This window comes from Candoia aspera, chromosome 2 (assembly GCF_035149785.1).
Source record: "Candoia aspera isolate rCanAsp1 chromosome 2, rCanAsp1.hap2, whole genome shotgun sequence".
Classification (NCBI taxonomy): Eukaryota; Metazoa; Chordata; class Lepidosauria; order Squamata; family Boidae; genus Candoia; species Candoia aspera.
In genome coordinates this window covers 185976028-185991337 of record NC_086154.1, presented here as the reverse complement: position 1 = coordinate 185991337, position 15310 = coordinate 185976028, and the positions used below count along the sequence as shown (strand labels likewise).

At 39.3% G+C, this 15310-nt stretch overlaps 1 protein-coding gene across 1 annotated transcript; it reads right to left on the bottom strand.

The window, feature by feature from the left end:
* Nucleotides 1-686: 686 nt before the first annotated feature.
* On the bottom strand, nucleotides 687-14973 carry SAXO1 (stabilizer of axonemal microtubules 1). The gene is made up of 4 exons (XM_063293092.1): nucleotides 14948-14973; nucleotides 11269-11448; nucleotides 9602-9804; nucleotides 687-1953 (listed from the first exon to the last, which is right to left on the bottom strand). The coding sequence occupies exons 1-4, from the start codon at nucleotides 14971-14973 to the stop codon at nucleotides 926-928; spliced, it is 1437 nt and encodes a 478-aa protein (XP_063149162.1). The 3' UTR covers nucleotides 687-925.
* Nucleotides 14974-15310: the final 337 nt, after the last annotated feature.

Below are 15310 nucleotides of genomic sequence, written 5' to 3'. Positions count from 1 at the left end.
AAAAAAACCAATATAGATATTTAATCGAAGTACAGTGAAAAACATAATTAAAATTCCATTTAGAAATTCAGAAGAATAAAACAGCCAGCAAGATCTCCACAACCTCAGCAGCCATTATCGATCTTCGACATTATTTAGAAATTTTCATTTGATTTTATCTCAGCAAGAAGCAATTCCTTAAATATTGTTGCTTCTTTGCAGGAGAACAAAGGGAGCTACCCTGACCACTTTTGCTTAGCAGGGTATTCCAACAGGAGGGAGAAGTCACCAAAAAGGCCACGGTTGCATCCTTAACTATTTTTGCTGAAAGAAAAAAGATGGGTGGGGTAAGAAACCCTACAGCAGTCTCCCAGTCTGATAACCACTGGATGTTTTAGAAGTGCAGTTTCCAGAAAGCTCATCCAAACAATTCAAAAGTCTTTCCAGTCAGCCCTCAGTGGAGTGGGAAGGAAAGCGAGGAGATGCTCACATATCACTCCATCAATTTGAAGATCCCAGTTTCATTTAAAATTTCCCTCCCAATAAATTCTTCTCAAGTTAGCTTACATTTCCTCAGCTTTTGGGGCCACAGAACTTCAGAATCAGCCAGCCTACCCATTCCTGCCTTCACATCCACCTTTAGTGACTTTCCCCCATGAAAAAGTTGGTAGGGAACTGGGAGGAGGCATCTAATGTTGGATTCCCCACCCCACCCCACCCCATCCCATCCCTAGTAGCCCTAAGCATTGAAGTTTGGACCATTTGCCCTTTAAAAAAAAAGAGTGCTAAATGATGGAACCAAAGATGCTCAATTTTGCTTTTCTAGAATGTTAATATTTTTTCAGTTCCCTGAGAGAGGGTCAGTCCCAAAGAAATGAGCATTATATTAAACACATTCATTACAGAATAGAATCATCAGTCTGTTCCAAAGCAGGCTAACCAACCCTCAGGCCTTCAGCGCTACATCTTGGAGACCTGTTTGACTTAGCTGGCTGCTGGGGTGACCTCTATAGTCAGCAAGCTTTGAGCTTGACACACGTCGGGGTTGCATCATGCTTGCCGGTCGGAACCGCCTGTGGCCACCTTCATCAATCTTATCAAAATGGTAACCAGGTGGCTCTTTGAAAGAGGCAGGACAGATATGTACTTCCTTTGCTGTGTAACTTGTGGCATAGGTGGTTTCACCAACAAATGGCACATGAGGTCTGGCCACTGGCAAGCGGGGCCGGAAGTTCTTTGTGGAAGGAAGCAGGTGAGGAACATAATGGGTCTGGAAGGAGGTGATCAGGTCCATGGGCTCAGCTGGCAAGGTGATCTCTGTACGAGGCAGAATGGGCTTGGGTCTCTCAGAGTGCCAAGCCTTGAAGTGTTCCTTCATAGTAGAGCAGTGGCCAAATGGTTCTGTGTGTTCAGGAACCCGGGCCAAGGGTTTACATGATGTTGCTGGGCGCCCATGAGGATTTCCATAGTGAATCTGCGCTGATGTCTGAAGGTCCATCTTCTCTTTAGGAGGAGTATAAACCACCGGCTTTCTGCTGAAGGGGGCAGATACTGGCCATGCTAGGTACTTCTCCTTGAATTCAGTTGTACCCAGAAAATCGCTGGGATCTGGCCTGATATAATCTGGTTTCGTGGACTTTGCTGGCTCTCCTGCTAACCCTTTGTAAGAAAGCTTGTGGGTGGTAAGACCATCAAATGGGACATCGCAGCTCTTGAATGGCTCTTGTGTATGGACAAAACGTTTTGGTATAGGGTGAACCACATAATTCAACTTATAATTAGTCATGTTCTCCAAGGGGGTCTTTGAGATCTGAGGAGGCCTTAAAGGCTTATAGTTCTTGGTGGTGATTGGCCCTTTGTATAGGTATTCATCCTGGTGAGTGGTCCTGAAATCAAATTTTTTTTCTGATGGATGGTAACTGTTATCTGGCTTAATCATCTCTCTTTTAGGCTGATTCCATGCCAAGTAATCACCTGAAATGTAAGCAGATGTGATTAAAGAGGATATTGTTACTTTCACACATTCCTGCCCCAGTTCTGATGAAATGTAATTTTCTGAATTCAAGCAAACATAGGAAAAAAAATGAAAACAGCTGTTTTGCTTTTGGAATGATGGCAAATGCTTATTTAGCACTAAACCAAATAAAGATGGAGTCACAAGAATTATTAATGGGATGAATATGGAATCAGACAACTATAAACAGATTGTTTTGTTATTTTTAATTTTGGAATATTAATATTATGCTATTATCTCATTGCCAGATAGCCAGTTTGATGTAGTGGTTAAGGCATCAGGCTAGAAACCAGGAGACCTTGAGTTCTAGTGCCGCCATAGGCACAAAGCCAGCTGGGTGACCTTGGGCCAGTCACTCTCTCTCAGCCTTAGGAAGGAGGCAATGGCAAACCACTTCTGAAAAAGCCTTGCCTAGAAAACTGCAGGGACTTGTTCAGGGAGTTGCCAGGAGTCAACACTGACTCGGAGGCACACAAAAAATTCCATTGCCAGCGTAGAAGTAAGAATTGAGTGCAGTCCCACCAAGCATCTGCAAGTGGAATCTGGAAGAGTAGATGGCACCTTCATAACAAGGCAGCAAGACTGCACAAGCTAGCCCTGGAGACATTCTAATTGTGGCATCCATTTTAAGGGCAATTCAAGGGATCTGGAACATGTACTTTGCACCCAAAGCCACTGATCCAAATTTAGTTCACAAACATCTTATTTTCATTGCAAGCCTTAACTACAAAAGCAGTTCCCTTTCAAGCATGTGGAAACCTGCTCCCCTCAGGGTTATCAGATCTGGGCTGCAAAACCTCAGGCAACTATCAAATGGTGAAAAGTTTGTGGATTTTTGCCACTCAGATCTAGTAGCCTCCTCTGTCTTCTCCTGCATGAAGCCAAGGGAATGTCTGGCAAGGTTCTTACAGGCTTTCTAACCTCTAAAGGTGGTGACATTCCTTCTCCTCCTTAAACACTTGTTGGACTGAATGTTAACATAGACTTCTGCAAAGAAGCCCAAAAAGTCACAGAAACTTGTGTTCTTGTTTGTTGCTTCAAAGATGGGATCCAAATCTTAAATTTCTCTTGATTCTGATGTCAATTGAATTCATATTATATATATATATATATATAAAATGAATTATATATATATATATATATAATATTTATATATATATATAATATTTTATTAAGAATTTTGATTATAGTAATAAAATCTAATACAAACTAAACTTAAAAAAGAATAGAAAGAAGGAGTAAAAAGTGCAAGAAAAAAGAAAAAGAAGGAAGAAAAAGAAAAGAATATAATAAAGAGAAAAATATATAAAGAAGTGACTTCCAACCTTCATCACAACAAGTATAAACACGTTTAGTGACTCTTCACCCTTCTGTGGCTACAAACATTTATGTCTTCATCCCATACCCCATCTCTTATCTGTGAACTAATCCTTAAAACATCATCTTTTCAGTCCTGGTGTCAGCAGAAAGTCCATAAAGGGTTACTTTATAAGTAACAACATATCTTGTTTTAACTTTGATGAAATAAACCAACTTTATATTCCTTCCTTTTACTTCTAACAGTCTTAATCTTTAGTCCATTGAAATATTGGTGTAAAATTTGATTTCTCTTCTTTTCTTCTTTGTCCCATCGCAGATTTCTTCAAGGCTTTAACAAGCCTCTTTTGTAAATCCAATAGGAAAAAATTATCCAGGTCACTCTTTTGGTTTGTCATTTGTATTTCTCTTTTAAATTCAGCCAGTTTCTTTGTAGATCAAGTGAAACATCCTTTTCTAAGTCATTCTCTTGGCCTGTCAGTTTTAAATCCACTTTTGATACCATTTCTATCTTGTCAGATAAAATTTGTTCTGCATCAGTCATTTCTTCAATAGCATATTTTGGACATAGTCTATCCATAGAAGCAGACATCATTACTGACAGGATTGTAAATCTTTATCTAAAAACTTTAGTCCCCTCTAATGTCCAGTTTTTGAAATAATGAAATTGCTTAGAATCTATTTTCCATTAGAAGCTGTTTGGTCTTTATAATTAATTCCAAAATCTTATTGTAAAAGTTTCAATATTCCAATTTTATCTGGATACTTAGTCCATTTGTAACTTTCTAAGATCAAAATCTTACTTAGATTTTTGCTGTTTATTTAAGTTTAAATTCTTAACTTTATGATTAACATTTTCTTTCATTCAGGATTGAAGGCAGATTCGTCTGGTGCTTTCAAACTTGTTGATTGGAAGATCTCTAACAGCTGAGAAGTAGTTAATGAGCAATTTTTGAAAGTGATTAGAAAGTGAGGTTTGCAAACTTAGTGTCCTTTAAAAGGCTCCACTGTTGTTGTGAGCAAGAGGGCTAATCCCATCATCTCCTGGTGCCCAAATCCATGGAAAACCACTGTCCTGCAGTCTCCTTGCAAGGAGCAGCCATGTGGAGCACATGTGGGCGATCTCCCATCCTCTCCTTATCCAGAGACATTCCAAGGAACCGGTCTGCTCACCAGTTCCTTGGTCTTTGCCATGGTTGTTGGCTCTGCTTTTGAAGAGCTGTCTTCAGTTCACCATACCTCCCCTGGAAGTCTTGATGTCAACAGAATTCAAAGAGGGTCTATGTGTAGAAATTTATAGAGAAGAATGTCCTCTTAGCTACATTATAGCCATGCTGTGTTTGTATGGTTGTAGAGAGGTAGCAGTAACAATATGAGCTGGATTTTCTGGCCCCACACGACCAAAAAGCAAAAGAAAAGAAAAGAACCCAGTGCAATCTTCTTGACAGTCTTATTATGCTAACTCAAACCTATGAAGATTGTCTTGCAGCTTTTCATGAGATTTGTTTGCTTTATTTATTTTTGTAGTACATTGAAAACACATACCTTACAGAAAGATATACATATGAAAACAGATCCCTAACCCTAGGAAGTTTCCAAACTACCTTTCAAGGGGAATAAAAAGACAGAGGTAAGGAAAAGAAATTAAAGAAGCTAAAGCATAGACAAGAATGACGTGAAGAAATGCATAATGCTGTTACACATAACTTGGCTCATAATGAGATTAAAGACATTATGGAAAAGGGACAGGAAAGAAGAAAGAAAAGAGCACCATATAGGTTTGGGTAATGTGTGGTTCTCCAGGGGTGATGGAAGTTCCTCCCCCATATCCTTAGGGTAATGAGTGGTAAGAGATTTCCATTTGAAAACATCTGGAGAGCCACAGATTGCCCCCTACACCACCCCAGTTCCATATATCTAGTTTGTAGCCCTGTCCATATTGGCTTAGAAGAAAGCTCCCTTCAGTTCAGTGGGACTGGTCACCACTGTAGCTGATCATCCTCACCATATCTCATAACAATCCATGTTTTGAGTTAATTGTACATTGTATAAAATAGAACTTCTGACTGAGAGTTTTTTACACATAATATTAAGCTATGTGGCTATATTGTGGCCCCCACAACTGCCTTGTCAATTTCTTACAAATATGCCCAGACGTTCAGTCCCAAATTGCTGTAATAAATTTTGGGTACAGCCTAATTATATATTAGGGATAGGAAAAAGAAGCTGGCAAAAGAAGATTTAGAATAGCATGTGTTTAAAACCTATAGATGCACATCACATAAAACTAAACTTCAGAAATAGTTTGGAATTGATCTACAGTATTTATTTTTTAAATTGGAACTTTTTCTTTTTTTCAAATCCCCCATAATCACAAATAAGTTGAACAAAAATTTTTTGTTCAAAACTTTGGTTCAAAACTTTGATTATAAGAAAAAAAATATTAGAAATTGATGTGGAAACCTATCTAAATTTATTAAATATTATTTTAAATTCATCAACATTTATTATTTAGTTGTAAATGCATATCCTCTACCTTTGCTCATTTTTTACTTTTGGCAACCACCACTTTTTTCTTGTCTGCCTCTGCTCTTTAAGCGCAGCCTTTGGCATGGCACATGAGACTGTGTACAGCATTGGGACCCAAAGGCTTACCTACCTGGAGTTGAGCACTACCTCCATCAAGAAGAAGAACTCTGGCTTGTAGGCCAGCTGATCTTCCCTTAGTGTCCTCCCACATGTCCAAGAGGAGAAAAGGGAGAATTACATTTCTCACTCTCTGATTCTAGCCATGTTACTACATGCAAACCAGAAAATTTATCTTCAATTAGTATTCTTGGACACATCAAGAATCAGCTAAAGGAACAACAGTGTCCTGGTTGATTTGTCTACTGGTTATGCAGGAGGATGACAACAGAGTGTGTGCATCTGTGTGAGAGAGAGAGCATTGGGGGCAAACTTCAGATAAATTCCTTTCTCCTTTTGTACATAATTTGAAATCCTGGCTTAGTGTGACATATGACCCCGATTCCATTTTGGCACACAGCAGCCCAAAGGGGTGATGGTGGTAAGATTCAAGTCTAAATTTTGTGTGTGTGTATGTAGCCATTTGGTTAAACTTCTCAGGCAACAATGTGAAAGCTGCTTGTTAAAAACTTCATCAGGATTGCCATTAAGGGTTCAAACAGATCCCTTGCAATCTGATGCCTGAATGACCAAAGAGTTTTCAAGGCCTTTCCAACTAGATCTCAAATTTAAAAGCTCTTCCACATAATAAAGGATTAGGATTACTTGGGGAGGAAACCACAGAGGTGTACAGGGAAGAATCAAGGAGAAACCGAGCAGCAAATAAAGGGAGGATATGTACTTTGATTATTTATGGATACTTCCACAGGGCCTCTATGCAAGGATGGAGCATGTTACTATGAACTTGCTGCTCAGAAGTGCTTTAGTGCACTACCAAACCCCTATTATATATAAACTCAGGGGAAGGAGCTGAATTCTTGCAACTCATAATAAAAACTGAAAAACAACAACTAGGCATTCTAAAAAGGATAAAGCTAAGACAGCTTGATATATCATGGAAACTGATTAGAAGACAGATCATTTTGGAAAAAAGTCAGAACAGCAGGTGGGGACATGGTAGTCTTCCAGATGTTGTTGGATTCCAACTCCCCATCATTGCTAGTCACCACGACCGCTGGTCAGGGATTCTGTAAGAAATGGTCTTACTGCACTTGGAAGTCTTCAGGTTTCCCATGCCTGGTCTTAAACCAGACATAGTTTATCCACTTGAAAAAGAAGCCATGAGAACAAGGAAAGCTGGAAGTATCAATTCATAAGAAATGCAGACACTTACCAAATTAGAAGCAGGTACTCCAGATCAGAAACAATCAATTCATAATATATGACCCAATAATTTTACAATTGTGTTCCCTTATCTAGGATTTCTGAGTAAGAAGGTCAGTAACGATCACACGCAAAGTTGTTGGCACTACGTTCCTATCTATAACATTCAATGAGTGGCCAGAGTAAACTAAAACAATACACTGAATAATGCTGCAAAGTTCTGGCACGTTCACTATAATATACCTTCTTTTCAATCTTCTAATGTATTCCTACCTGAGGCTGCGGTGTGGCACCATTGCATGTGCAACCTGGCAGATATTTTGTACACAGATAGCTTCCATCTTCATCCCGTTCCCTCTGAGTTGGCCTTGTGGTCCCCTCTTTCTAAACTTGATCCCATTCACTTCAGTGGATGCACATGTGTTCATAGGAGCAATTGCCCCTAGGAGGAAGTGGCTCATACTGTACATATGTACACACCATGAATGCATTTTAATGGAGATCTGGTTCTCCTTATAGGCAATCTAACTGCCTGGATATGAAAGATCACTGGCTTGTTATAGCCTTTAAAGCTGGTGAGCTACAGATTTTAAAGGATGAATCACTACAATATGGAATAAGATCATGAGACCAATTATTCAAAGAAGATTTCCGTTTGCAGAGTATTTTGAAAAATCTTGCAAATTGCAACCAAATGTGGTGAAGCTGTATTTTATCAGAGCTCTTCAAATCCTCAGCTAAAGGCTGCTCTAGATATTACAGAACTTTGACTGAGACTTACATATGGCTCACATCATATTATTAAAGCCCACTGATAGGGAAATAGATTAATGTCAATCCACACATTTGAGATAATAGGTAAGAATGCCCAGATGTTACATGTATGCAATGCAAGTCAAGGGAGAGCAGGAGTTGCTTATTGTCATTTTTGTCATTAAAAGGGAAGAGTAACTGTGTTGCGTCCGTGCGCTCTCATCAGGATCCGGTTGTTTGGACAAAGCTGTCACGAAGAAGGGTTTGCAGACTCCTAGTTCTGCTGAACAAGCAAAATGGATTGATATGATCCTTCTTTCTTCTCCATACTCACTGAGGACATGCTCAACTAGCAGGCAACCTTCTTGTGACTTAAGATCAGTGGAACGGGTCCCATTTCATTTCGATGATTGGCCTACAAGAATGGATTTCTCTTCCTTTTTAATTGTCGACATACCACTTTCAAAACTCCCAATAAGGGCCCATTTATATCTTCACCACCATGGACAAGCCTTCTCACAGTGTGGCCTTCAGCACTGAAAAGTATCTTTTTAGCAGCAGAGCTGGCCTTACCATTAGGCAGAGAGAGGCAATGGCCTCAAGCACCTGATTTTAATTCAATGGAAGAACAGCGAATTGTCCACTTGCATAACATCCAATAGTATTTTTCTATCAGCACAAAGAACAGAAGGAAAACCAAATTCCCCTTCTCCCTGCAGCTGCCTTTCCCACAACACTCAAGTTGAACAAGAGAGTTGGAGGAATCTCTGCAGCATTTGGGGAGGGGGCTGCAGGAGAGAGGGTAGAAAATGTCATTAGCAGATTGAGCAGGCGAACACGTAGCTAATACCAGATGACAGATGACAGATTTCATTTATTAAGATACTGTTTGATACTATTTTAGCCCAGACTACAAAGAACCATGTCCCCCCCAAAAGCAACCCACAATACAAAACACAGTAGGGACTTTACACACTACCCCCGGGGAACAGTTCTTACTGCATTGCTAGCAATGGTATCATACTCTGGCCAATTTGGGAAATGTCCATGATCCACAACAGCTCTTTCCTCCATTATGGTACACAGAGCATAGCCTGCACTGGTGGATCCACAATGTTCTGTCCTCCTAGACTTTTACATGATCTGCAGCTACTGCTGGTGATTTCTAAATCAGTTAAAATTAAATGTAGCACTTATAAAGTGGGGGAGAAAGGATGAGGAAGAAACTCAACTTATGAAAAAGGAGAATGGAATTTAAGAGACGTGTGTGTTTGAATCTGGGCAAAACCAAGTTCTCCTTTGATCATACATAACCAATTTCCCCATTGTTTCACCCACATATCTTCCAAAACACCTACATATAGCCAATGACCCAGAAAGGTTGTGTGCCAAAAAACATCAAAGAGGGGTTGGAGGGCAACCAGCAGATCTGGGCTGTATGAGGGTCTTCCTTTAGCATTTGCACTTCCTTGGAGTCCCTGAGAAGGGACAAGATCAGAAATACCAGACATTTCAAGGGGACAGAAGTTTAAGGGGCAAAAAAGGTGCATCAGGTCACTTATAAGCACCGCTTAAAAATATGCCAACTTGCAAAGTGGGGTAATTACAGTATTCCCATTTGGAGGATTAATGGGCAAAATAATGCCTAATGCCTCTTAAAATACTTCAAATTACTCTTTTGGCTCTTACTTTTATACGTTGGAATTGTGGTCATCTTCTCAGCGGAAGAATAGTTTTGTTCCTGAGGCAAGCAAGGAGGCACTCGAGCTATGGTGTGTGGGTTATAGTCTTGTCTATATGTAGACTGTAGGTCCATACTTCCATCTTTCTTGACGTATTTATCAGGAGGTTTCTGTTTAATACGGAACACTTCATGAGGGATGTAATCTCTCCTGTAAACATCAACAACTCTCATTAAGTGACTATTTTGAACTATAAAGATAAAACTGGATCCAGACTTAGTCATGCTTAACTTAAAGCAGTCCTACTGAAAACAAACTAAGTTACCAAGCCATCCCATAGATTTTAATGGCTCTGCTTTAATCATGACTGAGTCTAGACCTACCAGAATATTGCTCATTGAATTCACATAAAACCCGCACATCTGTGCTGAAAAAGTTCTGTCTGTCCATTTTCTTTTTGCTTATCAGAGGTTTGGAGATATTTTTAGATATTCTCACTGACACGTTTTAGAACTTTTTGTAACATGAAAGTGGGAAATCGCTCTGTTCTGGGAAGACTGAGCAGTACCAACTGATACTTCCTGTGTTTTAGGAAGCTTTTAAGAAAACGTACAATAGGGCAAAAATGCAGAAAGTTTGCTTTAATTGTGATGACACAACTTTTATTGTACCTTGGCAGTCAACAAAGGCTGGCATAGCACTTAGTACTTTTTAAACAGCCTCTTTATTTAGTTCATGACTTGTTTGGTTCTTGGTCGATTTAAGGATTTCAGGGTTTGTGGGGGGTTTTTCAGATTTTTTTCTTCCAGGCCTAATGGCAATAGTGAATAAAAGTACTTTCTTATAAAATACTTTAGCTCAATAGAGAGAGAGAATTTCAATATGTGTTGCCTGAGTTGACACTAAACTACAAAAATAGCACTGTGCATGAGAAAGTAATGTTTTATCATTTTATCAAGTCAAGTAAAAGCCACATGCATGCTGCTTTTAGTTTTTTATGCCACTGGTGTACAAAGGTAGCATATAGACCTGTTTTGCATGCCTCCATTTTTGGGCATCCAAATTTACTCAGCATGTAGAACATGAGAATTGCTTGGAAGGCTAGGCGTGGCTAAGGCAATAGCAACATGTATCACAAAGTCATAAGGAGGGTGATGGGCTTGGCTATTCCCTAGCTCTGTTTTCCCTTTCATGAGGGATACTTTCAGATGGACAACCTCCAGTTAAATGGATTTGTTTAGTCATTCTACTTTTTCTTCCTTATTGGCAAAGAAGCAGTAGGAAAACACTATCAGATTACAAATGAGAGACAATTATATCTGCATTCATTCCACATTCTCCATGAAGGCATCTGCCCAATTACACGGTTAAAGACCTCATCCAGAAGCACCCAGATAATGAAACCTAATATTGTTCCCCCAGATCCCAGAAAAGGAGGATGCATTACAACATTATCTTCTCCCCCCACATCTACACAAACTATACATTCAAGCCTACAATCTTTGGTCTCTAGGAGCCCTTCTCTTAGGGCTACTAGGTCTGCAATTCAGATGACCACTAGATGACAGCCATTATACAGATAACTCTAACTCTTTGCCCCCATCTGATGGTCATTTGGATGGTTGCAGGCCAGATCTGGTAGCCCTACCTTTGTTTCCATTTCTGTTGTCTTACTTGGTTGTTGAAAGGCCTTCCATTGGCACTGGCTGCTGCTCGTACTCCGCTTTGGGTTTGCAGGATTCCCTAGGTGGAATGTTGGGATAAAGGGGGTATTTTTCCGTATACTCAGAAAGGAGACATGGCTTCTCATTCATCTCAAAGGGCCTGGTTGGGAGATGAGGGCAATGATGGCGTCTGTTGAAGAAGGAAAGGAGTTATTGGGGTTCACCAAGATGCACAACAGGAATAGGGTGCTCACAATTCAATCGTGATTACCTGTAGTAGCTTGAGCCATGTTTTACAAATGTACAAGGTACAGACATTAAACTGGACAGCCTCTACTTTCCTGGCTCCCATCTGGGTATTTTTTCCAAACTTGATATTATATTGACTGATTTTAGGGACAACTGAGACACTTCAATTAGTAGGACATTTTTAAAAAACAGAGGAGGGTATGCTATGTACACTGCCTTGAACTCTTGGAGGAAAGGTGGGATATGAATCCAATAAATCTATAAATTCATGAGTCCTTTAAGAAGTTCTGTAGTACATTATCTTAACCCAGAGAATATGTTAACTTTTAATTTATTGATGAAGTCTGTAATGTCTATTTTGTACTTCAATGTTTCAGATTGTCTTCCTGAAAAAATTAGTTCAGATATTGGTATCTGCCCTTCCTCATCCTCAGTGAAGCAAAAAGTAGAGTCAACTGTTCTACAGCCTCCTGAATCTCCCTTTAACATATCAGAAAATCTTTCTTGTCCAATGATTTCCTTACCCAATTTCCAGTTTCCATGCATGTGTGTGTGTGTGTGTGCTGATGCACAGTGTCGGTTTAGTGTTTAGGTGTGGTGAAGGTTTGTGGAATTTAATAATTTATTTTGGAATGTACTTATCTCCAACTGCAGTATAAGACCTCTTTTGTATAGTTTCTTGGCTGCCTCATATCCACAGAAAGCAAGATTCATCCAGAGTTTTCTTTACCAAGATTCATTGAAAGATGTTAAGAAATAATGTTATAGAAATCTGAACAACTGGATTGTTTTCCCCCTTTAGAATTCAATTTCTCTCCCAGTTTCTTAAGGTGGAGATTTTCTCAGGTTCTACTCATGTGTGAACTGGTCAGGAGCCTATTTTCTGGAGGAATTATCCACCTGGTTAGACAATCTTTTCTTGATCTTGATCAATTTTAGCAATAACACTGCTCAATTTTTCCCCATATTTCACTATCTTCTTGCATTTCCTTCTTGTGTTCCTTCTTGTTCTCCTTATTTAGACATTATTTTTCTGATCAAAGCTTCCTTGATTTTATGAGCTACCTTGATTTCATTCATTACTTGCACTAATGTCCAATAGATGAGATTATTCTTTCCTGTTTTACAATATGACTTGTAGCTTGGCTTCTATTTTGGTGGTTTTGAATAACCCCAAGTATCCTGGAGAGATTTGAAATTAATCTGTAACCAACTGTGAAGTAGTTTTAAATGTGGATGCTTTAATGAAAACTGCAAATGAAATATATCTCAAGGAATTTCAGCAATTGAATCCAGAAACAAATCTGCCCTTCCTGGACTAAAATGCAATTACTCTTGTTTTGACCCCCCAACCTGCATAGAAATTGAGGTTCCCTTTGAATTTTAAAATGCGGAATGTCTCCAGATGACATAAGTGGAAATAATCTGGAACATTCCTAGATAAGAACTTTGTTCAGGTTTCCTGGGTGCATTTTGATTCAAATTATAACACAGACACACCCCAGAAATGCCAAATATCTAGTGTCCTGATTATTGAAAATTGTTCCTTTCTACTTCATCCTGAATCTTTAGGGAAGAGTGATAACATCTATACTACAAGAAATCATGGGTTTACTGTTCCCATAACTTCTGATGACTCGCCATCTGAAATAAGGCTAAGGAGAGTTGGAGTCAAACAGCATCTGGAGGGGTACAGATTTTCTACCTAGTGGGAAATTGTATTGGGGATCTATCTTTAATTCCTCATCTGGGAGAAATATAGACTGTTTAATTGGCATGTTCTATACATGGTTAGAGACAATTTGTAAAACATTGGATGTTTGCTGTAGTGGCCAAACCACAATGAGAAGCCAAAACGAGTGAAATGGAAGAATGGTGAACCATAATGTGATCCCAACAGCTGTGCATATCCACAATTCATTAAGTGATGTTGTAGAAACATCTCTTTGATATTGCCTGTTGCTTCAAATGAAGGTACAGTAACTATGTTTTAGGGGCAGATCTCTTATAACCACTTTGGGAATCAGTGAATACACAGCTCTATTGAATGTTGGACATTTGTTTGCAGTGCTGTAGCCTACAAACTTAACAGACTGAAATCCACAATTCTTAGAAAACTGAACTTTGATTGTATCACGGAGTTCCACAAACGTTTCCATTTTTATTGTGGTTGCTGTTCTCATCCTGCTCCTGAATATTTAAAAACTTAACCCACGGCTATTTAGTAGAGGACGTTTTTTCTAGTATGGAAAAACCCAGTAAGAAATGAGGTATCAAGCTGCTATTAAATTCACAGAACACAGAAGAAGGGACACTGTAAGGTGGGAATCTGATTCAACACTCAGGGAGAAGAAACAAATATTAACGTCATTGCTTTAATTAGGTGACTGATCAATCAAAATAGGGAGCAGCTTTTTGGGTGCAATAAAGAGTTCAATTCCATGCACGTCTACTCAGAAGTAAGTCTCATTGGGTCCACCTAGACTTTCTACGATGTAGACATATATAAGGATTGTAATTATTCTGGCCTTACTTGCCAACTGAATATATAATTAGCATATAGAGAGCAAGAAGTCACACATTTTGTATTTATTATGGCTTACGCTGTCAGGACTGCCTAATGCATGACATCATCTCTATGAAAGTGCACTTCCAAGTTCATGCAGATGATTAAAAGATGGTTAAATTGCTGTGCAACTCCTAAAGTACTCAGTGTGAATCCCTGGGGTGGGATCGGAACTACCTTAACCATTCTTCTCACTGTCCTAAAACATCCTCTTCTCTGTACAACTGGAGATGATAATCTGTGTTCAAACTAACATGGCTACATTTTAAAATCCAAAATTTGAAAATTGTTCAAAAGCCTGAACCCCTCATCCTTTCAAGGAGAACTTTGCATACCAGGGGCCTAGAGGGGAGGGAATATCTGCGCACCCATTCCTTAGCTGAGGCACCTCAGTTGTGGTATATCTTCAAAATATGACTACTGTAATGTTTGCAGATACATGGCTTAATAACAGTATTCACTATGCTTCAAGTGGGAACATGGGGCCACACAACTATATGCTGTTGTAGGCACAGAATTAGGAAGCATTAGAAAACCATGTGTGTTTTTACTACATGGGACACTGCTGTTAACAGGCTTACTATTGCTGTGTTTCTTTTAAATGTCTGGAAAGATAGAGATTTCTGTGTGCAGAAACAAGGTTTGGCTGCTTGTACACTGGTTGTCTTCATTCCTGGGCAGATGAAGATTTTTTTTTTTAATCATTGTTTGTTCCCTCCACAAGAGCCCTGAGCACACCAGTTGGTCCCCTCCATAAATTCTTTGCTAGCTTTCATCCTGTTTTGAAAGTTGGTGCAAACATGGCATTTGCTGTCCTCATAAGAAAAGGTATAGATACTGCTTGCACATGGAGGATTGATTACTTTTCTCTAACTTCAGAGCCAATGCCAATGCCTCCATGCTCATCCCCTCCCACTTTTCAGTGACCATTTTGTTGCCCCAATAATTTTTTCAAGGACAGAGACTCTATAGAACTTGGAAACTCTATAGAACTTGGAAAAGGCAACAACTGAACAGGAGCCATCCCCAAAGCATTCAGTAAAAATCCTGAAGTAATTGAAAAAATGATTATAGAAGGTAGGATGTGGGTGTATATCATGTGAACATACTGTCACAGTAATGAGATAAAAGGTCTGTATCGACTGGCTGTAGACTCTTTCTGTATGGTGTGGTAAACCCTCTATCTACGGGGATATGGACTTGACAGAGCTGGATTGTGTGTGGCGATTAGTCTTTT